General features: G+C 38.1%; 1 protein-coding gene across 1 annotated transcript in view; it reads left to right on the forward strand.

The window, feature by feature from the left end:
• CNTNAP5 (contactin associated protein family member 5) overlaps positions 1-27,210 on the forward strand; it is a 145,259-nt gene that overhangs the window by 14,059 nt on the left and 103,990 nt on the right. Inside the window, exons 5-9 of the mRNA XM_042877979.1 lie at positions 2,139-2,282; positions 14,359-14,623; positions 17,221-17,370; positions 23,732-23,749; positions 24,595-24,649. Coding sequence (XP_042733913.1) covers positions 2,139-2,282; positions 14,359-14,623; positions 17,221-17,370; positions 23,732-23,749; positions 24,595-24,649 — 632 coding nt within the window. The remainder of the gene's footprint in view (positions 1-2,138; positions 2,283-14,358; positions 14,624-17,220; positions 17,371-23,731; positions 23,750-24,594; positions 24,650-27,210) is intronic.

The following is a 27,210-nucleotide window of genomic DNA, read 5'->3' on the forward strand; positions in this document are numbered from 1 at the left end:
ATAGTGAGGAAAGTAGTACCCATCTCTGTTAACTAACCATTTGGGTAGTAAGATTTTGAAACAGCTACAGACAACACTAACCAGAGTCAAAGCTGTATCTGTTTTTAAGGTGAAGTTGGGAAGACCAAACAGTTAAGTCATCAGCTTTTCTAATTCAAAAATCATAAAATTTCTTGCTTTCTGCTGCAAGATTGATGCCAACTTGGGAAAACTCAGGCTCCAATGTAATTGGCAGAACATTTGTCTAGATGTTCTGAAATGGGAAGCATAGTGAAGATCTTCAGTAGAAATAAATCACCATGTCAGCACTGACCTCTGTGGCACTCAGTCCTGGCCCCTGGTGCTCAATATTTTATACAAGGTGTTTTCTTCTATTTGCACTGATATGGTCTTTCAATTGAACATGACACCAATATATTCTAATGAAAGTTTATCTCAGCACACTTTGGGGATTAAAGGCCTTACTGAGGGTAACAAAACCATTAGTTTGGTAATTAAAATTATTACCAATCACAAAGAAAACAATTTTCTTTATAATGCACTGGTGTAATTAATATTGATTTTTCTTCTGGTTTTGAAACCCAATGTGGAGTCTCTAAACAGCAGATGGAAAGAACAGAAGAACATGAAAGAAGGAAAGTATGGTGCTTTAAGAAAGAACTAATGTTTCTCTCTGGAAAAAAAACATTGCTTATAGCATAGGCTTGCATGCCAATAACAAATTTGCAAGTGATGCAAAGTAGCTGTCTGTTCACTCTTTATTTCTGCAAAATTATCAATTAATACAACTGAGGCACATGTTCATTAAGGACTTGTTTTCAAATAAGTGCTATCAAGGTTATCCAGGGAGATTTAACTTGCTCATGTGTCCTGGCTTGCTAGATGGAGTGAGAGGAAAAATAATCCCCAAATTTCCCTTTACTTTTGTAATAATGAGCTGAGGCATTAGGAGTAGCAACCAAGGAATAAGGTTGACCAGGTTCCAGCAGCCATCAGCATCTGTGGTGCCTCACAGCACTGCTGTGCTGAGATCGATACAGTAGGCTTGGAGCATAGCTCCCAACATGCTGAAAACACTAAGAAGTGTGGGAGCTGCAGAATCCTCTCTTGCATTGTATCATTTATGAAGCTGCTTCCTGCAAGGGGAAAATGAAGGGAAAGAAAAAAACAAACAAGAAAAAAAATGAGAGGTGTAGACAATAAGATTTTGCAAAAAAAGCTAATTAGAAATGAACTGTGTGTCTGGAAAATGGAAATATGCTTAACGGAAGTTTTAGGCTTGGAGTTGGTGTTGTGTTAAAGGGCAACGTTTTGAGTGATGCCCAGTTTGGCACAGGAAGTCCAATTGTGTTCAATATATGAATGATCACGTTTATAGATTCACGAATAGTACAAATAATTATTTTCAATTTTCTTTAGAAACATAATGGGATTGTGTTCCAAGGATTTTTAAAGCTTTATTGACTTACTTTCTCTGTTCCCTGTAAAGTTTTAGCCCTCCTCTAAAGTGATTAGTTGTTACCTGTGTAATACTAACATATTCCAGTACTTAAAAAATAAAAAATCTTAACTTTTGTTTGAATGCGTAACCTGCAGTACTTTTCCATTACACTGCTCACTCTCAAATACTGTGTGCAAGCCCAAACCACAGTGAAATTTGAGGCAAAACATTTGCAAGATGTACATGGGGTAGTCTGTGGGCTGAAGCAAGAACTGTTCAAATACTCAGTGGATGGAAAGATGTGACTCCAGTTCACAGGTACTTCCATTGCACTGTGGGAATTTTATTTCCCTATTTCTTCAGCCTCCTATTGTGTTTCCTGGCTGCTGTGCTTTGCTGCTCAGTCCCCTGGTCAGAGGGGCTTGGAGTCTGAGTGTTCCTGGTGGAGGACTAGTTGATGAGATGCTGCATAATGGCACATGAAAGCCTTTTGCAAATGAGAGAGCTCACTGCGGTAGCAGTGTTTCTCAAACAGCTGTAATGCTACACTGTGTAATTCCCATGCTGAGCAGCATGTGCTCTACTCTGTGCTCAGATGTGATGCTGTAAACATGATTTGTCTCTGAGATAATAACCCAATTGTCTGTATGGAGCTTTCGGTGTGGTAATTAAATGCTGCTCTTGTTCTTTCCAAAAGCTCAGCTTTGGAGGCATTCCTGTCCCAGGGAAACCAGGAACCTTTCAGAGGAAAAACTTCCATGGCTGCATTGAGAACCTCTATTACAATGGAGTCAATATAATTGACCTGGCAAAAAGGCGCAAACCTCAGATCTATACTGTGGTAAGAGACAGTGCTGTTTACTTTCCTTCTAACTTCCCTGCTGTTGGTGCTGCTGGCTGTATTGAATGAATGGAGTTCAGATTTAGATAGCTACTGCATATTTACTTTGTTAAAATAGTATTGCTGATGCTAGCAGTCATCTAGCTCTGACTGCTGTTGGACATGTTAAAAGATACATGTGTAAATTAATGAGTTTCTCTGACTTTGCAAGTATATTAGAATTTGTTTGGAAAAACTTTTTACTTCTGCAAGATGAAAATATGTCTTTCTGATGGCATGAGAGGTAACAGAGATTTTTGTCTGAGTAACAGATAAAATCTTATTTTCTGAGCCATTCCCCATCTCTATTGTGTACACTAGAAGCAAAGTTTTATTCTGCTATTTCATTTGGTATTACAGAGACAAAAGATTGTTTTTCTTACTAAGAAAAATATTTTCCTTTATAACAACCCTTATATTTAGCGTATTATTAACAATTCTTAAAACCATTCACCTGTTTCTTATGTCTCTAAATGTGAGCAGAGCTAAAGCAAAAGGAATTAGTCTTATCCAGGCTGCTAAGATAAGGTGTACAAGTAACTCACACCTAATAGTTTCCAAAGTTACAAATTTATTTAAATATAATGTAAGCAAAATAAACCTTTCATATTGTAATTACAGAAAGCAGTACGCTCTTGGGCAGTGTTCAGAAATATTAAATAATTCATTTCTTTATTTTGCTTAATCCTTACTCCTTCGCCATGTTTGCAATCAAACCTTTGGCTAATACTGCATCTTTGGAGAATACTGAATCAAAAGTACTTCTGGCTTTCATTACATTTTCTGGTTTGTAGTAAGGTGTGTGAACAGATTGAAGGTGCAAAAAAGCAAACCAGAAGTCCAAGAGAAATCCTTACCTTACTCACTTTCCCTGCCTAGGGCTAGACTGAATATACAAGGAAACAGACAACAGAACGTGGATAGGTAAGAAGTCCTGCATCACGTTGCTGGCTGTTGAGATTGTCTCCAGGATGCTCCCCTAGCATGAGACTGAGACCTTTCTTTAATAACTCAAGTTTGATTGCTCTGACTCAGGACTCTAAGGTATAAATCTTATGAACTGCGTTAAATTGCTCTGCCTCTCAGCTTACTTTCAAAGGGGAGAAAAGAGACTTGGCCTGTTTCTTAGGTCATTAAATAGCTGGTTGTTTTATTTTGCCAGGTGGATAATATGGAGGCCTTCCTAAAAGGGGAAAGAAAAACTTTAAATGTACTTTTTCTCTTTTGGGTACTGTCTAGGCGTGACAAAGCCCTAAGCAATTAAAGTCACAATACTTCATTCAGTTAATGCTAGATTGAAGGTCTAGAAATCTTTCTTCTTTAGTCAAGTTAAAATAAAGGGGATATGACACATCCTTCTGTCTCCCACACAGATGTGATGCTTTTAAAGAAAAGGCTGGCTGCTCTACTGCATTTTGCAAAATTTGTGAGCTGTTATGTTCTGTGTCTGTGCCACTTAGTTTACACACAGTACCCAGAAAATTACTGTATTCACAGATGCCTCATACTCTTGTTTGAAAATCCTTCCATAAGTAAGCATCTCCTGCAAATCTGCTATCTTCTAGCATCCTTTCCACCACAGCTATTTATATCTTCTAGCAATTTTCAGGTGCTTCCAGCCATCGCAGGTTAATATCCCTCTCCCATCTTCTTGCTCTTCCCTATCCATTAGGCATTTGTTTATTCAAATTAAAATATCTTGTTCTTGCTAAATGTACTTTTTTGTCTGCCAGATTTCTTCTGTGCCTAAAAGCAGAAATACTTCAAATTTGGAGTAAAAACTCCAAGTTCACTGAGGTTTTCAAGCAGCAGTCCGTATCCATAGGGAGCTACAAGCTTATAAGCTTTTTGTCTCTGTAGTTACTAAGGCTGTCTGGAATAGAAATGCAATTAAAGGAACAGCACAGGAATAGAATTAAATATATCAAGGGCTTTTGATCATTTCTTCCAACAACCTTTGATCCTTTCCCCCAAGCTCGAGATTGCCACAGAAGGTTCTGTGTTGTTAGTCCACAAAATATCTTTGTCTCCAAACAAAAGATAAGGACAAGCCAAACAGATTGGGATTAGAAAGCCTTTAGAGCTCAGAGACATTATTTTTTTGGCCTCCGAAGTGGAGGTGGCCTTCAGCACACAGACTCTGCTTCATTCTGTGTTCATTTGGGCTCCCTGACACAGTTAATGGGCTGAACTTGTTGGTTTTTCATACCCAGCAACTTCTTTGTTTTGTTTTGTTCTGCTGCTTACATCTGTCGATTGATAGGTCAGCTTTAGAAGTATACGTTTCCTGTTATGAAGTTCCTCATCCATAGAAATAATAGTCCCGCATCAGCTGCATTTAAAGTCAGGGTAAGAAACTAGAGGTTGTCAGTGACAGAGTGCTATGCTACGTTGTACTCTTGGGTTGTGGGTATGATTATCATTCTGACTGTTCTTTTCTATAACTCATTTGCAGTTGTCAGACTTGCAACAAATCCTCTTGAGAAAACATCTTAAGATAATAAGGCAACTCAACATCTCTTTTGGACTGGCATTTGCCTTCAGAATTACTTTTTTTTTTTTTTTTTTTTTTTTAATTGCTTCATGTTTCACCTCTTTCTGTGGTGGCCCTATTTGGCCAGACCATCTACGTTCTCTCTGGTGCTCCTTCTGTCACCAATGGCATGTTGCAATTTTTTAAAAATTCCCTTAGGTTCTTGAGTGTGGTGAAATGCCAGGGGATCTTTTATTTTTTCTCCTAAGCAGTTACTGGTTTAAATTGCAAGTGGTCTGAAGAAGTCAAATTTATGAAATTAATACTTTCATGACTGTAAGGCTGTATCATCGGGAAGCCTTTGAAAATACTTTGAAATAGTAATTTAAAAATCTTTCCTATTACTAGCTGTGTCTGGGTTCTCAACATAAAAGCAGCACAGACTGCTCATCATGAGGAGTTACAGCAGCCACTCTTCCTGGGCCGCTAGTTAGGAGCAGGAGCTACGTTTACAAGAAACAGAAGATTTTCCCCATGGGTTACTTGAGTTATTGATATCCGAGATTCTGAAGCCCTTGCTGAAGGATTTTGGCTATGCTAAGAATGTATAAATTCAGGAGCAGATTGGATAAGATTTAGGAAGGTAAATCCATTAATGATTGGTAAATAATGGAAACTATGTGTTTTTAACCCAGGCCATTCTATGATTCTATTATGTCTGACTGAAGGAATAGTTAGTGGAAAATAGTTAAAGACTCAGAGATCACTAGCAGGAGATATCAGCTGTTTTGGTGTTCTTCTTCAGACAGCCATCTATAGGTGCTTATGAAGGCAAGATGGACTTTAGGTCTGCCCCAATACAGCTGCTGTTATGTGAGGGTGCAGAAATTTCTTTAATGCGATGCTCACTATGGTGCTGGGTGTCACTTGGTTGTAGACAGAGGAATGTAGGGAATCCCCAGATTCATACACATCTTACAGATGAGAATAGATAAATTTAAGGAGCAGTAACTATTTCCTTCTCTGTACTAAATCCAAAGGGAAGTATCTCTGGCAGAGTAATTTATCCACCATTGTCTACTTAGATCTGTATTCATACCACTAGAAACTGCCCTAACATGAAGACCTGTGACCAGGGTGTAAGACTTGTTCTGTCTCAGTGGCTTATGGTGCCAAAATAGGCAGCTGTCTAGCTAAAGGAAAGAAATGAAGAGGTCATGAAAAGTTGTAGTTATGATCTTGTCAGTATTCTACTGTATGCATTTGGTGAAATTGAGGAAAACACTCTCCCTCTTTCTCTTCCTTTACCTTTGCCTAATAGGAATTGTAGTTGTATTTTTATTTAGCAGACTAAAACATACACTGACTTGAGAGTAGTGCAGGATATTTGTATGTTAGAAGTTGTCGGCCCTCAGAAGTGCTTGAATTTCTACGTCAGCTTGTAGTGTTGAATCTGGGACTGACAATTCAACACAGCAAGGAATGTGATGACATGTAAATGCATCACTGTAGTGCCTCAGGGAAATAACCAATTGTGAGCATCAAAGAGCAAGGAGAGATACCTAGTGACAGGAGAATGTAAACTAATAATTCATTCCCTTTATAGAGAATCCAAACATGCTGTTTTATCAAGTTGATTTGAGATACCTTCGTCTTGAGAAGAATTTGCTTGTCTATACACATTTCCTTTTACCAAAGTGTTCTTGTGAGTGTTAATTTATATGTGAATATCAGGCTGGTAATCCAAGAAGGTATCTACTATGGTTTGAAGAACCAGGAATTTGATACATAAAATATTTTTTTTCTCTTTCTTTTAGTTTTCAACTGCAATCAGACTGTAGGAAAGATTAAAAAAAAAAAAATAAAATGAAACTATTCAGTGACATTGTTCACAAATTCCTATAAGTCTAAGGCAAATTTATTAAAAAAAAAAAAAAATCCGATTATTTAATGGATATGTGTGTGTTAAACAACTGTAAAAAAGAGAACAACTGAGTTTGCTGTTCTTTTGATAAAGCACATGAAAACAGACTCTGGAAATATCTGGTTCCTGTAGAAATACCTAACAGACTATAGGACAGCCAGAAAGTCTATATAAATAGCATTCATTAAGGACCCATTTTGTTGTTGCTCAATGATGTGACAGAACATCTTAGGAAGAAATTTTGTCACCTCAATCAAAGACTTGAAATAAAGTGTATTTAAATGACAATTTTTCCATTTATTTCAGTTGGTTTTGTCCACAATTCTAAAGGCTTTCAGTTTGTAAATATTTAATCCATTAGCTGCAATAATGCACTTTTCTTTTCTTGATAAAATAGTTTGTGTTAGGATTTTGATAATTGTGAAAAAGCCAATAGAAGCAAATCTTTCAGCGAGTTCTACCATATTTTTTTGTAAGACTAGATGGCATGTGCAAAAAATGACAAAGTTCTGAGCAAACAAGGCCTCTTTTGAAAGTCATTAGCCTTTGGCAAATTGCAGGTTAGAAACAATTCAGAGATTAATTTATTACATGATCTGCATAGTCAAAGTGAATGAACGGGGCAGTTGGTACCCGCTGAGCAGAGGAGAATGTTACAATGAGGGAGGTGATAAGGCAGTTTGTCTCTGTAGGAGAGCAAGAGAGATGGCTAATTATTGTCATAGAAGTTAGTAGGGTGTAAAGAAAGTGGGGGAGAGTGTAATTTACAGTAAAGTCAAGGCTTAAATGTCTTTTTTTTTAAGGTCTAATTCCAATTGGCAAGGCCCAGCCTGATATTTGGCTGCCTAGAAAAACAAGAGTGCAAGCTGACCACCATCAGTGAGGAGCCCGAAGTCTAGGCAACTCTTACCAACCATTTATATTGGTGCTGTGATATGGTAGAGAAATGACTGAAATTTGAAAGAGGAAAGCCTAATAAAGAAAACTAATAATAATAATAAAAATCTGATCACAATTGCTTTCTATGCATTTCTCTGTTTTAAGGTAGATGTGACTCTGTTTCAACAATAATAATTTAAAAAGTCTCCTTGCTGCTATATTTTGTTCCAGATAAAACAAAATAAACTGCAGATCAGTTTACCCTGAACTGGAAGAAAAAAAAAAAAAAAAAAAAAAAGGGCTTGCATTATGCATTTTTGCCTCCTTGATTTTAGACATCTGTCTTTAGCAAGGTGATTTTGAAAGCCTGACTTCATTCCTGCTCATTATTTAAAAGATGGAAAATGCTAAGTGATCCATATTTTGTTTGCATTTCCTGCTATATACTTATGGTCCTTTTCTCTTTCTGTGTAAACAGTGTATGATTTTTCCAAATTAGCTTTTATTTTCTCCAATCTTTTGCCAGCAAAACTTAGCTACCGTGACATAAAATGAAACATCAAAGTACAGTTACTATGATCATAACGATGGTAAGATCCTTAGTTTTGTTGTTGTTCAGAAACCTAGTCAGGTTAAAAGACAGAGAATGCCTGAGCTAAAGAGTATCTGGAAATGTCTAACCATGCATCTCATCCCTGATTCTGTCACAGTCAAAATGCTTTGTGTTTTTTTGGAAGCTTGTATTTTGTTAAATGCTGTTTCCACATGGAAATATTAATGTAAATAACTAAAATCTACATGATAGACAGTTAGCTTTTTGTTGACAAATGTTGTGTCTAGGGTCAGTGAAGATGGGAGTTGTCTGTCATAAGGATGATTAACACAAGAATGTGTTAATTTCAGAGAAAGCTAGGTCAGGATAGCTTTCAGTTTTCCATCGTGAAATTTAGATCAAAGAAAGAGAAACCCGCATCAGTATAAGAGTTTTTCTCTTTTCACTGCTTCTGCTGTGGTGGAGTTGGACTTGCTCATTCAGAGGACAAATCCTAGCTCAAGTAACAGCAAACATCTTGGTGTTACCACATCTCACTTGAAGACAATTTACATCAACATGCCAGCAGCCTGAAGCTGGTATCTCACTTAGCAGTGTCTTGACTTGAGATGCTTTTTTAAACCTTGATATGTCTCATGATAGTTTTGCTTGAGGTAGTTACTATAAAAAAGTAAAGTTTCCCAAGATTCCCCATTCCTGGAATCCAGTTACTAAGAGATAAGTGACAGTCTTTCATTTTACCATTTTAAAACTGTCAGTAATCACTTTTTTCTTCTATTACTCTCTTTACAAATTCAACTGCAACCTCACTCATCACAGCTAGAAATACCTTCCGTTCTCCAACCTGGAGATATTCTTGCCAGTTTATTCTTGTTTATATCTCAGGCAGGGCTGGGATTTTATTTCCCTAACCTGTCACGTGAAATCTTCCTTTCTAACCCTCTACAGAAAACTAGATATCCTTGTCATTGGATAGTATCCATAGAATCATTAATGAGGAAGCTTTGTGCCTACTCGATGCTTCAACCCACGGGTAGAGGGAGAGGTTAGAAATAGTTGTTTATTTGTTCTTCCTTTTCAAGCTGTATCTTGGTCTGCATTCTTTGGTAGGCTAAATGTTGAGGATTTCAGTTCAGCTGTCAATTTGAGTAATTTCCTGGTGCATATTACTTTTGATTAGTATTCCATGAGAGCAAGGAAGATGTATTAGAAACTTATAGAATCATAAAATGGCTTGGTTTGGAAGAGACCTTAAAGATCATCTGGTTTCAACCCACCTGCCATTGTAGCAGTCCTCAGCCAGAAAAAGCTGAAATGGTTCATTAAGTTTATACAGGTTTTATTGAAGTCCCACAGAAGTCACTGGGTAGACTCCAGTCAGTTTCAGATCAGGCTTATGGTTCAAAGGGTTTTCCTCTGTGTGATCTACTAATATCCTCATCACTTAGCTACTGTGTTCTTTCATTCTTTTTTTAACGGGAGAAGTGCTGATTCTTTCTTAAAATACTGTAAATTTCTGTCACTTGTTCAACAGCTTACTTAAACAAGGACAACCTCTGCAACTGTACAACTTGTGCAGAAATCTGGAGTGATTACACTCTTTTCTTGTAGAACTGCCATTTTAAGTGTTATGGCAGCTATTGAACACATTGAGAATATCTCAATTTAATTTATAAGTTCAGATAGTTTCTTATGTAAGTTATAATAAAAACTCTTTTGGAAAGATTTAATTGCTTATCAGAGCAATCATTAATCAGTCTGGAGACATTGAACTCAATGGAATTCTCGGATGCCGCATCATAGCTGGAGTTCCTAGCAGCTGTATAGAGCCGATCATCTTCTCTAGGGATTACAATCTTCTTATCCCATTTTCTAGCCAATGAACATTTACTTTTCAGTTAAATGGGGTTCAGTTACAAAATCAAGTGTCTGCCAGAAATCTTGCATGTGCCCTGGAGAGTTCAAGAACTGCTTCCAGTTAAAGCAAAATGTTCCTGATAAAAAGCAGGTTTAGAGGAAACTGTTTACTTTTCTGATTAGACCTGCTGGAATAATTTCTTTAAGGATATAATTCAGGGCAAATTTAGCAGTTTTTATAATTGGAAACTGTCCCACTTGCGAATGAAAATTTGCTGTTTTATCTTTTTCAAATGTTCATGTTACTGTCCCTAGGAAGGCAGAATCATAGAATGTCTTGAAAGGGACCTTTAAAGATCATCTAGTTCCAGCTCAACTGTTTCTTATTTCCCCAACAAGCTGGCTAAGGGGACCCTCGGGATAGCAGCCTATCAGTGCTGGTGAATGAAGAGGATGGCCATTGGCTCACTGGCGGAATGTGCTTCCCTTCTCGTGTTTCCCTTCTTAATGAACCTGTTTAACTGACTTAAGTTCCCATGATACAAGTTGGTTTCTTTAACTTTTCTTTTTCCCAACTTCTTTGGCTTTTAGATCTAAAATTGTTTTTCATAGAATTGTAGAATTTCTCAGATTGGAAAGGACCTTAAAGATCATCAAGTTGAACCGCAACTTAACCATACTACCCTAACTATAACAACCCTCTGCTAAATCATGTCCCTGAGTACCACATCCAAATGTTTCTTAAACACATTCAGAGATGGCAACTGAACCACCTCTTCGGGAAGCCTATTCCGGTGCTTAACAACCCTTTCTGTAAAGAACTTTTTCCTGATATCCAACCTAAACTTACCCTGGAACAACTTGAGGCCATTTCCCCTCATCCTGTCACCTGTCACCAGTGAGAAGAGACCAACCTCCACTCTCGCTGTAAGCACCTTTAAGATATTGGAAGAGAGCAATAATGTCTCCCCTCAGCTTCCTTTCCCCCAGACTAAAACAGCCCCAGTTCCTTCAGTCTCTCCTCACAGGACACATTCTCCAAGCCTTTCACAAGCCTTGTTGCCCTTTTTTGGACCTACTTCAGCACCTCAATGTCCTTTCTGTACTGAGGTGCCCAAAACCAAACACAGTACTCAAAGTGAGGCCTCATCGATATCGGGTAGAGGGGCGGGATTACTTCCCTAGTCCTGCTCACCACACCATTCCTGATTCCTTAGCCCTGTTCATAAATTCATACAGTTGAACTTGGCCCATTGATTAGTCATCTATCCAGGTCCTTCCGTAGTGCCTTTCTCCCCTCTGGCAGATAAACACTCCCTCCCGACCAATTTCGTTTTAACCTACATAATTGTCATCTCAATCCTTTAGCAAGGGTAACAAAATTGCCATTTTAAAAGAAATTCCAACTGCCACTCTGAAACACAAAGCAAAACTTCTCCAAATGTACAGAGCACATCATGGCAAAGATTTTGTATGTTCCCACCTGCTTACTCTTGTGGCAGATGGGATCAAACCTGCACCACCTATTTTTAGTCACAGGGGGGCTGCAGTGCCTGAAGTCTCTGCTGGATTAGCATGGCAGGGAAGAGCATACGTTCTTCCAGAACGTCCCAGCATGGGCTATGGGTTCACTCCACACTTGCTTTCAAATTCTTTCCTGCTATAAGCTTCTGTGTAGTGCAAATGACTAGTGAGTGTTACTGAGTTTTGGAAGGAGTTTAAGTCTAGTTGCATGTATTGAGAACCTGATATGAAAGCAGATGGAAACTTGGCCTTACATTTCAGCCCATGCATGTGGTCAAGGATAATTTGCTTTAAAATCTATGATATTATTACGAACAACTGAAACTACGCTTACTGCTGGCTTATTTTAAGGTCATCTGAAAGCTTGTTATGCATTGGAAACACCTTTTTTCATCTCTAGTTTTCATTTTCATTGACATTAAGTCATTCTAGTCACAGTTTGTTCTGCTGGTAGGTAAAATCTGCAAAGAACTTTGAGACAAATATCCTGCATGTTGCCAATTTTTCCCTCTTGCAAAGCCTTTCATTGCCAGTGAAGTGAATTAGATACTTGAGTGCAGACTCAGCATTTAAAATTTCCTCCAAGCTCCATCATTGTGTATTTATAAGATCTGTAAATGTCTTTAACTGCTTTGGTTGGAGATACTTGAATCACTGTAAATGTCTAAGATTCTAAAGATTTGTCATCACATTTCAATTTGTAAACCTTTAAAATGCTCTAGAGAAAGTTAGCTTTATTTGTTTATATCTTTGCAGTAGACTGCTTTCTGTAATTTGTCTGTCTGTCATGATTAGATAGAAAATGGAGGTGGAAATACAGCAACAGAAATAACTATGACAACAACAAAGAAAAAAACATCCAGGGGAAAAAAAAAAAAAAAAAAAAAAAAAAAAGAAAAAAAAACAACCAAAACCCTCTGGTGTCTCTTTTGCAGAAAAACCCAGCGGGTAGCAGAAAAGGCTGAGAGAGCAAATTTCCATTTTACTTCCCCCCTGACTAATGTTCAGATAAGTTTGGATAAGCTCTGGATTATATTTCAAAACTCATTTTAACATGATATACCCAAGGATACCTTTTGCATTCTTAAATCTTCTCTGTAGCATTTGCCTAACAAGGCAGGGAATATATAAATTGATATAGATATATATCTGTCAAAGGTTGTTTCATGCAGAGATAAACTCAGTCTCTTTCTGGCACTTTATTTATTTTCCATTTTAGAATAAAGGTTAGAAAGACATTTGAAAGCAGTAGGGAACTAGTTCCATCAGCTGTCTTAGATTTCAGTAAGGAATTCCCCAAGTACTGTACAACTTCTACACATCCATCAAGTGCTGTTCATTATAATTATCCTGTTAGAGTGAGATACCAGCTCTGATGAGAAGTGGTACCATGGAGAAAGCCATTTATTCAGATGTTTTTATCAGATTCCAGTTGGTATTTTAGAAAGACTAGTTCAAAGCAACCTGGCTGCAACACTTGCCTGGAAGTGCTTTGAAAAACATAGCTCCTTGAACATATTCTCTCTTTATACGTAGGTAAGATTTTATTGTATGGCTTGAATGACCTGTTTGGGTTATATGCAATGGCTGAACAAAACAGCACAGTTGGTGTTTTACCAGCACATATCACTACCGCAGTGATATATGCTGGTACAGATTCTGCTATTGCTTTGAGTAAATGTGGTGGCAGACAGCACCATTGTTTGAGAGTTGAAAGACTAAGGTAATCAATTAAGCTTAGTGTTGAAGTGATGTTGAATTTCACCATTATTGCTGTATATGTAACATTTTAATATTTCCTCAACATTTCCCCCATAAATAATGAGACCTAGCATAGGTCAAGAAATCTAACAAATTTTGTTTCATTCCACTATGAATACTGTATTTAAGTGACTTCTAGTTTGAATTTTCTTATGAATTTTGAATTTTTTTTTTTTGAATAATAATTTCTAACTGTGTTATTATTAAGTGGACTCTTGTTATTTTGGAGTAGCGTAAGGCTGTGTCATGTCCTTTATAGGCTGTGCCACATTGGGTGAATGAAAACATTACTACTACTGCTATTGCGGGTTATGTATTGAATTTTGGAATATAGCCAAACTTGCCTCATGTTTGGCCCCTTGAATTCAATTGAATAAGGGAGACTTGAATTAAAGATTTTATGCTATCAGTAAATGGGCAAAAAACTCCAAAACTATTATACTTGTATGTTTTAGCTTATATTTAGAATATATCTAGTCTATTTTTGAGGATTCCTGTGCATTTGAAGATACTTTTTCAGTTGCATCTTTCCTTACTCACAGCTGTGTAATCCCATCAGTACAGAGCCAATGCAAGACCTTTGTATCATGTGCCACAGTATGTGAAGGTTCAGGAAAATTTGCTAGCACTTCAGTATCAGTTCTTGAAGTCAGCATAGATCCAAATGACATATAGCTAAATTTGGGCTTAAAAATTTTGAAATGAAAGGCTCTTGGAAACATGGAGCAGAGACAGCCACATGAAGATGGTCTGTCTGGGCTAGAACTGACTTGCACAAATATGCCCTTCTGCACTGAGGTGTGGACCTGATACAGAACATTTAGAGCATGTCTAAATCCTTATAGGAACTCAGATTTTTGTTTTATGTATGTATGTACTTTATTTTTGAGGTGAGAATACAAACTTTCATATACATTTTCCTTAAAAAGATACGTGCCCTAATGAGATCCAAGACCTTGAGTAAAAATACCAATTTCAGCCTTTAGCACCATTAGAAATCCAATGAATTTATTTAAATATGATGTTTTTAAAGACATTTTAAAAGTTTGCTTTTTATTATTTGCAGGGGAATGTGACCTTTTCCTGCTCAGAACCACAAATTGTTCCCATCACCTTTGTCAACTCCAGTAGAAGCTACTTGTTACTGCCTGGAACTCCTCAAATTGATGGGTTGTCAGTCAGTTTTCAGTTTCGAACGTGGAATAAAGATGGCTTACTCCTGTCCACTGAATTGTCTGAAAATTCAGGATCTCTTTTGGTTTATCTCCATGGTGGGAGATTGACACTTCTTATTCAGAAAATGGCAGAAGACCCAGTGGAAATCAGTGAAGGTATTTTATTTTTGTTTTCTCTCACCTTTCCCTATTAAAACACCAGGAGCTTGACTCCATGGGAAGAAAGGGTAACAAAGTGAGGAACTACTGTACATTCCTCTTTGTTTACAAATCGTTTCTCACTTTTCAGTGGTAGAACCATTCTGTAGATTGAGATATATCTCAATATAGAAAGTTGGCATCCTGAGATCTACAGGCTAATTGTGCTTGACATTTATCTTAGTCGCTGTGTTTTCTAAGTCATGCTAAATCTTCTTCAGTCAGGTCACATGAAGACCTTAATGCTACTTGTCCTCATATTGTGCTGAAGTCAGCTGGGAGCCAGTTTGGCAGCAGTGCCTTTCAGCACAAGTTAACAGTTTCAGAGCTGATTTTCTTCCTCTTAACTGTTGCTTTGTATGAGAATACTACCGTTTATGCTCTGCTCAGGGAAGACTGACCATAGGCTTCCTCTCCTCCTCAGTCCACCTTAGCCAGTTTGCAAGATGTTTTGTGCAGCTGGAGAGATGCAAGTGGGTGAGATTGGGCTTATCCCTGGCTTAAAATTCAGGAGAAGTTGCTTGTAAATGCTAAACATGAAGTTGTGCTTTGGCTCTAAGAAACAACAAGAAAATTTCAGACTGTACACCAGCGTGGCCCAGCTGCCATCTCAGTTTGCCTTGTATATGCCCTACTGATGACCCGAGGAGAAATATTCTGTCCTAGGGCCTTACACATTCCATGCTGCTATGCACCCACACTGAGTGGGAGACCCAGAAATTTATGACCACATAGACTGAATACTTGGTTCCTAAATGTGGATGGATAATAGGCTGATGGAACTCAGAGGTCTGAAGAATAACATTATTTTCTAAAAGAACATCTGTTTAAAAATATGTAATGTTAAAATATTCCCAGTGCAGAATTAAAGAGGACAGATGTGTCTGTTAAAAGAAGTAAAGAGAAAATCTGGCGGAGCTGTCAAAGATGAGCTGTTCTGTATGTGCGTTTCATTCCCTTTTGTAAAAAGAAAATGAGGCAGCCGCAGATCTATTCTTATTCGTGTGGATTGTTAAAACCTCAGCTTGCCACAACTGAATGTTGAAAATGGAGTTTCAAGTCTTTATTGCAGGTCCTACTGAGACTGTTGACAAAGCTGAGAGAGAATGCCAATATTTGGTTGTATTTGCTTTTATGTAGTTCTGAAATTATGAACCTGATCCCAGCCTTTGGTGCCATCCAAAACACTGCTAAACTGCCTACTTACACATGGAAAATATGCAAAAATTGCAAATACCACCTCCTACATATGTTGGATTCTCACAATAGACTCGTGCATGCTCGAGAATGGATCTGGTTTTGACCCAAATGTAACCTGTGTTGTCATGACATCTTTTCAAATTTAACCACCATATTTCACTTCGAAATTGACTTGTTTTAGCTGAAAACTCATTCACATTTCTCTGGGAAATTGCTGTCTTATTGTATGAAAATTGTGTCTGAGTTAGCAGCCATTTCTCTGGAAATTGTCTCATTTCCAAATTCATAATGAAATGGCTTTTCATACATTTAACACCCACAATTTTTTTATTTTGTTTTGAGCTGATCTCACACCTCTTTGTGTCACTAAGTGCTCGTTTGTTTCTTCTGAAAGCTACAATAACAAAAATTATCCAATTAGAGAGGGGAGTAAATGCTAATTTCCTCAGCCTGGTCTCAGTGACTGCAGTTTGATGATAGCACATGTCGAAATGTGATTAGGTTACTTTTGATCTTCACTGCTGTATGTGAATTTATAACTTTGCTCACTGGTTTTCCTGGCTTTCGAGAAGATAATGTGGAGTTTCTTTTTAGCTTGATGATGCCATTTCAAGAACACTGATATACAACACTGATTTTCAGAATATGGAGAGAGGTTATTTCACACTGTGCATAAGTATGTAACAGGGAGAGAGGTTGCTCAGTACCGTAGTCTCCCACATCCCTTCATAGGTTTCAGGACAGAGCAATAATCCAAGCTCTCAGAAAATCCATGTAAAAATCCATAAAACATATAAGAGATTTTGGTACATGTTTCCAGTAAGATTGTGTGCTAACTTAGTGCTGAAAGTTTTAAAGAAAAGGTTTTAAGAACAGATCCTACTGAAACATATTTGAGCTTGTCAGCTTTCATGTAGTGACCAAGATAGGATATGACCTTCTCACTGAATCTAGTTTCAGTCACGTGCTTATTCCCAAAAACGCAACAGAAGTCTGCTCTGCATACTCCAATGAGCTATTAGCTTTTCCTAATATACTCAAAGTAGACCTAATCCCAAAAAACATTATGTGCTACCATAAATGTAAAGAGTCCTGCCAGCTTGCTGAGTGCCTGCAGTATAACTAGCAGGTTGGATTAATAGGATCTGCTTACATGTTCTCAGAAACTTTCCCCTTCTTGGGCCTTTTCTCCTATGGCAATTTACTTCCAGAAGTAGAGTTTTTTCAAGCTACCAGTTCTGACCGTGTTGGATTCTGCTGTACTTTTATAGTCACAAGTTGGAAGCAAAGATTTGAAGTATACAGTAATATCCAGAGCTTCTATTATCGCCCTTCATATATGTATTTTTTTCTAGGCACCAATCTCCATGATGGGCTTTGGCATTCACTTAGCATCAACGCTAGAAGACATCGCATTACCCTGACACTGGATAACAATGCTGCCACTGCTAACCATGCAACCACTGTCTCAAGAATTTACTCAGGGAACAGCTACTATTTTGGAGGTAGGTTGTTTCAGATGGACACGTGGCAGATTTTCATGATATAGATTTTCAAATGCTGATCCCTGAAGTCTCCCAAGTATATTCTGCAGCCACATGCAAATTCTGCAATAACTGATTTTTGTCTACCTATTGTGTTGCATACAATGTTGTGTTGTGAGAAGATCAAAGATCTTGGTCAGGAGAGGAGGGGGGAGAGAAAGGGGAAAAAAAACTAACACAGCTGTAGAAGTGAACTTGCCAAGGAGTAGTTACACCTAGCTGGAAAAGCATTAAAAAGCTACATAGGTGTGTTAGCCACGTTTGGCACAAAAAAACACTCAATATAATGAGCCTCTGAGCTCTTGCATTAGGAAATCCCAACAGGAAAAGATAATCATTCCAATATATTTTTCTGCTTCTTTTTTTTTTTTTTTTTTTTTTTTTTTTCATCCTAATGGTTTATAAATACAGATCACATTAAGTGAAAATTCTAATCTGCCAACGTTACAGATATTAGGCAAAATAGAGCTGCTAATAGAAAATATCACGACAAAGATAGAAAGGACTGGAGGGGAAATGATTTCAATTACATGAGGCTCTCTCCACATTGACTTGTAGGAAATAGAGTATGCAAATCCAATAAAATGCAGATTGATAAAATGATTAAATTTTATGCATAAACAACGTTTGATTGCTTTGAGTTTTAGAGAGAAATGAAAGAGAAGGAAAAATTATTTGATTCATCAGAACATGTCATCTTAATATAGTAGCTGTTTTTGTTTATGCAGAACATCTATAGTTTTTCTTGTTAGCCATTATAGCACATTTATAATGAAGATATCATAGAATCATAGAACAATTTAAGTTGGAAGGGACTTTTAAGTTCATCTAGTTCCAATCTCCCTGCTATAGGCAGGGACAACTCCCTGTTAGACCAGTTTGCTGAAAGCCTCATCCAGCCTGGCCTTGAATGTTTCCAGGGAGAGGCATGCACAGCCTTGCTGGTCAACCTGTACCAGTGTCTCACCCCTCTCACAGTAAATAATTTCTTCCTTACATCTAGTCTAAATCTATCCTCTTTCAGTTTAAAACCATTTCCCCTTGTGCTGTTGCAACATACCCTTGTAAAAAGTCCCTCTCCATGTTTCCTGTAGGCCCTCTTCAGGTACTGGAAAACTGCTATAAGGTCCCCCCAGAGCCTTTTCTTCTCTAGACTGAAGAGTCCCAATACTCGCAGCCTGCCTTTGTAGGGGTGGTACTCCAGCCCTCTGATCACCTTTGTAGCCCACCTCTGGGTCTGCTCCAATACTTCAGTGTCCTTCTCATGTTAGGGGCCCCAGAACTGGCCACAGTACTCCACGTGGGTGTCATGAGAGCAGAATAGAGGGGCAGAATCACCTCTCTTGACGTACTGGTCACACTTCTCTTGATGCAACCCCAGATGTGTGATTGGCCTTCTGGGCGGTGTCCCCACTTTACTGGCTCATGTTGAATATTTCATCAACTGACAATGATGGTATACCTCATTATGGCATACAGTCAACATGGTACAGCTCAGGTAGCATATCGAGCATTTGGTAGGAAAGTGTTATGATGAAATATCTGTATCTACCAAAGAAATATTTCATATTTGTTACATATTAATATGGATCACTCATAAGTTGAAATCTGAGAGGAAGCACAGCTTTTCTCACCAAATCTGTAAGCTTAACTCATCAAATCTGTAAGCTTAACTATGGCAAAATTCAGGCAGATGCAAATTGCACTTAGTGTTCCTAGAATGGTGGACTGAATTTGCAAGACGCAGTTGATTTAACATATAAAAGTATAGACTTCTCTAGGAATTAAGAGAAAAGAAAGAATTTTGCTTTTTTCTTGGAAGAACAGATTGTTTAAGATTAAATGGGCCATTTGATTTAAATTCATCTGTTGAAACAGAAGACTTCTGGTATGTGGCAGAGGTGTTTTGAGGCATCTTAATGCTTTCATTGTCACCAGGTCTGGACTGCAGTGTAAATCAGTGGTGCTACTCTAGCTGTCTTCCATATCGTCAGTATCCTAAGCATGACAATCGTAAGTCTGTGATCATGCAATAAAACTACTTAAGGCAAAGATACACACATAATAAGAAAAGTGGGTCTTTATTTTACATAATGATTATCTGGAATATATTACACACACAAATAAAAACTATACATGGTCTAGAGAAGATTTAAGTGGTGTCTTATAGTACAATTCTCTGGATAGGCTTAAGTTTATGTCTCCACTATATGATCTAGGTGAAAAAGAGAGAGCCAATTAAAAAAGAAAAAAGAGGGTTAGAGTCACAGTTAACAAAAGTGATACTTTTACAGCTGAATTCAGTATATCAGTGCAACTGCCCTGAAGGGGAAGAAAGAAGCTTGCAGTGCAGGAAAGTACCGTACTGAAATTCAGAAATTCTCCTGGTAAATGAAAGGCATGAGCATTGCTAAAGCTTGTAGGGATTGCAGCTTTCACACTTAGTGAAACACCCAATGTGCTCTCCCTTCCTGAAATCTCTAATAATTATGCTGGAACAGTTTTGTGGGGAAGAAAGGAGGATTTTTTTTTTCTGAATCATGTTGCACATTTCACTAATCTGGGATAGGGTCCTGAGAGAGGCTAAAGTTACGAAATTGATTTCAAGAAGTTAGAAAAGTTGTTCTAAGACTCAGAGGGTGAAATACTGCTGGTGCAGAACTGAAGTCCTGAGTGGTCATAGCAGCAGTAGTTGGGAAGAGGTACAAAATTAAAAGAAAATACAGAAAATAAACAAATCCTCTGTGCTATTTGTCAACACAGTTGATCCTAATTCAGTCCTAGATAGTTAATCCAGGAAAAGGCTGAAAACAAAAATGTTCTTCTTACTAACCATTTTTAAATGTTCTAGGTTCTACAAGTCTGTATTATGGCCTAATTAGTTACAACAAATTATACGTGAAACATTTGGGAGAAGATTTGAATTCAGAATTCTGCCAAATTGAAAGTCTGCCTTGTTGTCCAGTCTAGCGTAGAATCATTGAATCATTAAGGTTGGAAAAGACTAGTAAGACTGCCTAATCCAATCATCAACTCATCCTCACCATGCCCACTGAAACACATCCTTCCATCACAACAGCTCTTGGCTTTTTAGGAAAGTTGGGGTCTAACTCCAGGTGTGCAATATGCGGCTGCTCATTCCTATTGTATAAGGAGTGTTAAAATTCTGTAAAAGCACTATCCACAAGAAATATAATCTTTCTTAATTGTAAGATTTATTGCTATGTGCACTGTAAAGCACATGTTTTTGTAATTTTAACGCGTGTGGGAATTATGTTTCTTAATTAACATGTAAATAGGATATTTGTCTTAGTTATCTGTGCAAAAAAAAGCTCTTTGAGGAATATGCTGCTATTTAGAAAGCAATTTGTTTGTTACAGAGTTGTAGGCCAAGCTCATTCAGACCTGGGCTCCGAAAGCAATGCTTAGACAGCTCACTGCAGCTTGTGCCGGCCCTTAAAAAGAAAATGAACAGGTTTATTTTGAAAGATGACAAGCTGGGACTACTGCTGATGCCAGCAGTATGTTTTTGAGAAAGCATCTAATTGTGTAAGCTTATTATGCATACACTGGGATTCCCAGAATAAAACAACGAGCCTCCATTAATCTAAATGGAGCGATTTGAGGGACTAAAACTTAAAATCTCATCACTTCATCTCAAGTATTTGAACTATATGTGTGCTCAAGTGAACTTTGGGCGAATGCCTTCTGTCTTCCTCTGTTTGTTTTTTCCATCCTTCGGTTGCTTTTTCTGGGAGATGAATGCTGTGACACTACCTGAGCTATCAAGGAATATACAGAAGAGATGGAGTTGTCCCTAGGAATATTCAGAGTTTGCCCTTCTTTCCATTGGTGTCTGAGTAGACAGTTCCTAGTGAAAATGCTTTTGCAGACACAAGAGAATCTGCTGTCACTGATTCTGCTTTGCCAGAGACCTCCAGGATTGCCTTTCAGCCTCAGCCATCCTGTGAATGAAACCACCCAGTAGGCACTCTGGTCCTGACTGAATGGGCCAGAAGGTATATGGGAAAGCTGGAATTAGCAGATAATATACAGAAAATTCACTTCTCTGCTTTCAGTGGGATGTTAAGACCTTGTCTGAACAGTCTGGAGTTCAGCACAGCAGTCAATATGGCCTTTCATCATCTTTCTGATGATCTGCTATCTCCTATTAAAAGACTGCCTGTTCCCAGCCCTAGCTGCAGTGTCAACACCACTTATGTTTATCCTATGACAGCTAAAGTTGTTTCTGATTTGCAGCCTTCTTGTTTGCTAGCTACACATTGCCCTTAGTTGACACATCCTGTGCGAAGAGGGGCATCCCCAGTTGGTTCATATCAAAGCTGTGTCTGCTCCGCGAGCTCTTAAAAATAGTGTCATATTCCTTCTGCCTCCTTCAAGGCAAAGTTCTTGTTTCCCAACACCTTGTGTTGGGAAAGTAAAATCTGCAGAAGAAAATAACATTTCTTATACTAGTGCACTTGTAAACCTCATGGCATGACTCCCTCTGCCTGTGCGCATTTAATCCATCTAGCAATGTTTTGTTTATAGTAGGTGTATTTGCTGTGGTTGTCCAAATGCGCAGATTGCTCTGTGTTTTCTGAGGGTGTTGCAAAGTGTGGTGCTTATACTGCTCTTGTTATGAAGCATTAGATGTCATAGAGCTTTCAATGCATTTTTCCCCAGGTAAAGAAAAAATGAGAAAACGAGATAATATCCCACTAAGCTAGAGAAGCCTGTTTCATATTTAAAAGAAAGTGGATATGTTACATTTTCTCTCTCTTTGTTGTTGCCTCTTCAGAATTTCTGCTTGATTAGGAGTGCAGATATGCAGCAGGGTGTGTTTGCTTTACACTGAATTAATGAGTGAGAAAATACAGTGTCTTGCAGCATGGTACAGAGCAGAAACTAACAAGGTAGAGGTGAAACATGAAGTGAAAGTGCCATGAAGTCCCCAAATTCAAAGACTTCTGAGGAGGGTAAGAGGTGTCTGGGTATCTATGGATTCTTTTGGAGCAGTATATGTCCAACACTGACCTTCTCTGACAAAAAGTCACCTAGTATAGGCCCAAGCGTATAAATGGAACTTCTCTTTGCAGATTTATTTTCAGTTTAGAATAAGATAGATAAAGTTCATGACTACAGGGACCGTACAGCCCTCGTTCTTGGGACTTAGCACTGTGTTTTTTGAGAAAGAGAGCGTCTTCTGAAGTAATATATCCAACCAAAAAGTTTCCAGGGAAAAGTTAGACCAAGAGAAAGCTTAATGAGGACAGAATGATGCTTTCTGTCTTTAGTCTTTAATCTTTATTTTTATCTGTTACAGTTTATTAGCACTTTCACTCCTAAATTTCTATTTTTGTGAACATATTCAGAGCCTGAACAGAATTGAGATAGAAAACATTCTCTGCAAAGAAAGATTAAGTGTGGTTCTTTAACCAGAAAAGAGATTGCTGAAGGAAAGCGTCATAATGGGCCTCAGGGGTAAAAGGCTGCTGTGCAGAAGGGACTGATCACCTCAGCCTGGATGTATGGAGAGCAGCCATGGCATAGGCTGCCTGCAGGGATCGCCAAGTCTCCAACACTGGTGGAAGGCTTTAAGAACAGGTTAGGTGAATCTGTGAGAAACAGCAAACACTGCTATAAATGATCCTGCCTTGGGGTATAGCATGGACTTACTGATCTCCTGTGTTCCCTTCCAGCTCTGCATGATTCCGTTGCATTTGCTCAGGCTTCTCCTCCAGCTAGAACAGCTGTGGCTTGTTCTTGCTTTAGGGGGGTCTGAAATGTCAACAGCAATAATATTGCTTAAGGGAAAAAAAAAAAAAAAAAAAAAAAAAAAAACAACACCAAAAAACTGTAGGAAATATGTCAGGAATTCAAATCAGAATTTTATTGCATACCTGTAAGAGCTCATTTGGGATGCATCTCTCAGATGCTGTAAGGAAATGCTTTGGAAGAGGAGCAGATAGACCTCAGGTAAGGTATTGGTGAGGGTTTTTGGTTTGTTTATTTTTTTAATAACTTGGGAAGTATGTGTTACGCATAGAGTGTAAGGAAATAAATGACCAGAACACTACTTGCTTCTAACAACACGCTATTCTTTTTAGTAGCTATAGTGTGATGTTCTGTGAATGGCCGAGTTTGTTTTTCCTTTTTTCTTAGGATTTCATCTTAGTGGATTCCATGATGTTTAGAATGAGGATTCATCCCAGGCTGTATGTTTTCCTTTGATGATCGCTAACTTGATTCCTTTCTACTTGACTCTATTTTCATGAGATTGTGTATCGTCTTGGACTTTATATGTCTGTCCCTCTTACAGGCGTGGTCAAAAATGAAGGTGAGGAGTTTCTGGGGTGTTAGGAGGAGGCAGGGACTAAGACACTGAACAATTATGGGAACATCTTCACCTTTGTAAATCAAGCAAATGACTGTGTGTTGATGCTAACATCTGTGTGTTGATCCCTTCACAACCTCTGTGTTAGATGTAGAAGAAGGAAAAATCTAGTTGGATGCATTCACTGACCTCAGCCTTGGCCTGACCAACCCTTTTCAGGAAGTATATTCTCTTCAGGTCACTTGGAGTTGATTTTGTGTGCAACTCTTAAGTCTATGATTCAGGTCATATGGCTGTTTCTAAAACTGATCCTCTGCTCTTATGTGTGTCACAAACTGTTCTCTACAGGGAGAGTTTAAATAGGCTTGTGCTGTTCTGCCTAGAGAAGAGATATAGGCAGAGTTGTGCAGTGAGGAAGAGCTTGAAGGATGTGAATAATAAACAGCTATTTGCTGCTTTTCACAAGTCAAATCTTACATTGCATCAAAATGGGTATCATTAGATGATATAAAGGTGAAATATAAAGGAAAAGAACAAAAAGTCATACATGAAGCCTTAAGGTGCAGATTGGTGGAAGCTAGCCAGGTGGTCAGTGAGATGCTCTTAAACTCATTTCATCAGCATTGTTGACCCAAGGTGAAGTCTGGAGAGAGGTAATCATTTTAAGATTGAGAAGCTGAAGCTCCTTACTGTTTTAAAAACATTCTTTTTCTTGTGGGCAACTCTTTCTACCTCAATTTTTCAATGCAGAAATGTCATAGCTGTGCTCATTGCAAAGTATGCTGGAATCTGACAGTGCATTTTATTAGGTAATGATTCTTTCTGCACTGCGTTTTTCTGCATGGCAGTGGGTCAGTGGGCACATGGATCTGTCTCTAGATCTTTGATGACAAACAATGGAAGGTACAGCCTAGGAGAAATTCAAGCAGCCTCTCAATTAAAAAATAAATGAAATGGGTAGGAATATGCAGGTGCTGAGAACTTGGCCACACTGTTGAGAAGCTCTGGGATTTTCCTTTCAGCAATTGTTTGGAATGCCAGATTTTTGAACTGGAAATACTAGCTTCAGTCCAGAAGCTGAGTTGGTTGTTTACAGTAGCTGGCATCCCATTCAGTTAATAAATAGAGGAATGTGGGCTCATGAGATGCTGCAGCTCAAGAGTTGTCATGGATATTCAGGAAATCATGCCAGAAAGTCATTAAACTTCAGTCCAGAAACAGTCATTTTCCAGCACTTCATCATATGGCACAGATGTTCCCTTTGGGCTGTGCAAGGCTCTTATAGCAGATGGACCCCTTGGTGTACAGCAGCAAGGGCTGAGGTGTTGCCGACAGCTTGAAAGCATGGGTTCATTTATGTAATACTCTTACTGTGTCTAATGGGACAAACTCTGCTTTGCAGTTTTAGTCACAGAGGAGAAAATTTTGTTTCCAGAAGTTCTAAAGAGGTGAGATCTGGCATGGTTTCTCATACCAGCTCCTCCAAATTCTCTAAAGAAACCTTCTTTAGAAGCCCTGACTGCAATTGTGATAGCCTGCAGCAGACAACTGTAGTGAGGAAAAAAACTGGCTTTGTTTCCTATGAGTTCCAATGAGTTCTCGTTAAACTAGTCCGGTCTGCCCCTCAAGATGGTGCTAGGTGAATCTTGCTTCCATCAGGGTTTTGAGAGAGAAGGAATAAACACATCCTTAATAAAGGCATTGGTTTCATTAATGCTTTTGAACTTCTCAACCTGCATCGCAATGGACATGCTGTTTGGGTTGTCCATTGACAGAGAAATCCGTTAAAGAGCCTGGACTTCTCACATGATTCTACCCTCCCAGCTTCGTCAGAAAAAGCTTAAAGCTATTGACTTTTTGATAGCAAAGTTTAACTGGACAGAGGTAGGACTAAGGAAAATGGAGAAGCATGATACACCCATTTTTGTATTGTTTTAAGTTTTATACACCATTTTTGCCTATGTATTTGAGACTTGATAATCTTGGGATTAAGAAAGGCATTTATCTGTTGAACCTGTCGTTCATAAATGAAGTATGAAGGTAGTCAGAGCCTCCTTTTCTTTAGGCACGGATCACTATGAATGCATAAATACATGCATTGCTGTCTGCTATGGGTACTTAATCTGATTGCTGCAGTTAGTGTTGATTTTACGCTGATGAAGCTTTCACTTTGTTGTCCTATCTTTACTTGGCTGGCACCCTGCCCTCACTATAGCAAATACTGACAGTACTTGTCAAGGACAACAATGAGACCTTGTCGTCCCTTAAACAGCCTAAGGGAAACAAACAAACAAACAAAACAAAACAAAAAAAAAAAAACAAAAAAAAAAAACCACCACCAAGAATGAAACACAAAGCTCAAAAAAAGAACAGGATTTGTGCTAAATCCATTGTGGTGCATGGTGATGGTGTGTCTTGCAGAGCATCCTGGGAATTCCAGAGATTTGCAATTAGGAATGCAAACTTGACCTCAGACATCTCCTTACAAATCCTGACAGTGTTCATCACTGAAGCATCAGCAGGCGGACATAAACAAACACTGCTATTGCCATCCTTATTAAACCAAGATTCATCTGCATATTTCAATTCTCCTAGCAAATACAAGTGGAGAAAACAGTATGTGGTATACATAATAATTACTGCAATGGGATTGGCATTAACAGTTTACTTCGTTAGGGAGAGGAATACTGAGTTGATTCATGAGTTTTCATCTCTGTGCTACTTGAGTATAGAGTATAGAGCACAAAGAAGTGGAGGAAAGTAGTGTCTTTCATTCCCTACCCTTTTATCCTTGCCCATGTTTTATCTGTGAAAGTTCCTCATATTTTCTAAATAAATTAGCTTCAAGTGTTCTTTTTTTCTTGCCAAATAGAGGTGACCTTTTAAATCCTGCTTTTTTACATACTTAGTTTGTAGATTCCATTAGATTTTATTATCAGTTTTTACTTGTAAGAAATAATAATAATTTCTGACTTTTTCCTTCTTTTCTTTTAGTACTGAACTTAATATTTCTTCATGTGTTGTACTGTCAAAATGGATCTTTGGGAAATTAATTACTATTACAGGTGAAGCAGGTTAGAATAAATCCGATAAAAGTACAAACTCTTTTTGCATTTCCCAGATCTATTCTAAGATTTAATGTATGCCCTACAGCCAAAACCTAACTTTATATGACTTTTTAAAATTGATCATGCAAATGAGAAAAAAACCTATTTAGTTATGCCCAGTGAGTTTTAATTGTTTACTACAGTCCCAAGGTAGGACTGAAAAAGTAAGCACATGATATAACGTTCACTAGCCTATAAATATCTGCAGTGCATGTCATAAGGAATAATAAAAAAAAAAACTCATACATTCTTATTCTCTCTACTGTTTCTGTTTTCAGTATTTAGTGTCTTTTCTGCGGAAATGATAATTATTTCACAGCTCAATTTTTTTTTCCTCTTTCCAAAAGGTCCTCATCC

Source organism: Lagopus leucura, unplaced genomic scaffold (genome assembly GCF_019238085.1).
Source record: "Lagopus leucura isolate 7727_CA_CO unplaced genomic scaffold, USGS_WTPT01 Super-Scaffold_100019, whole genome shotgun sequence".
NCBI classification, from domain to species: domain Eukaryota; kingdom Metazoa; phylum Chordata; class Aves; order Galliformes; family Phasianidae; genus Lagopus; species Lagopus leucura.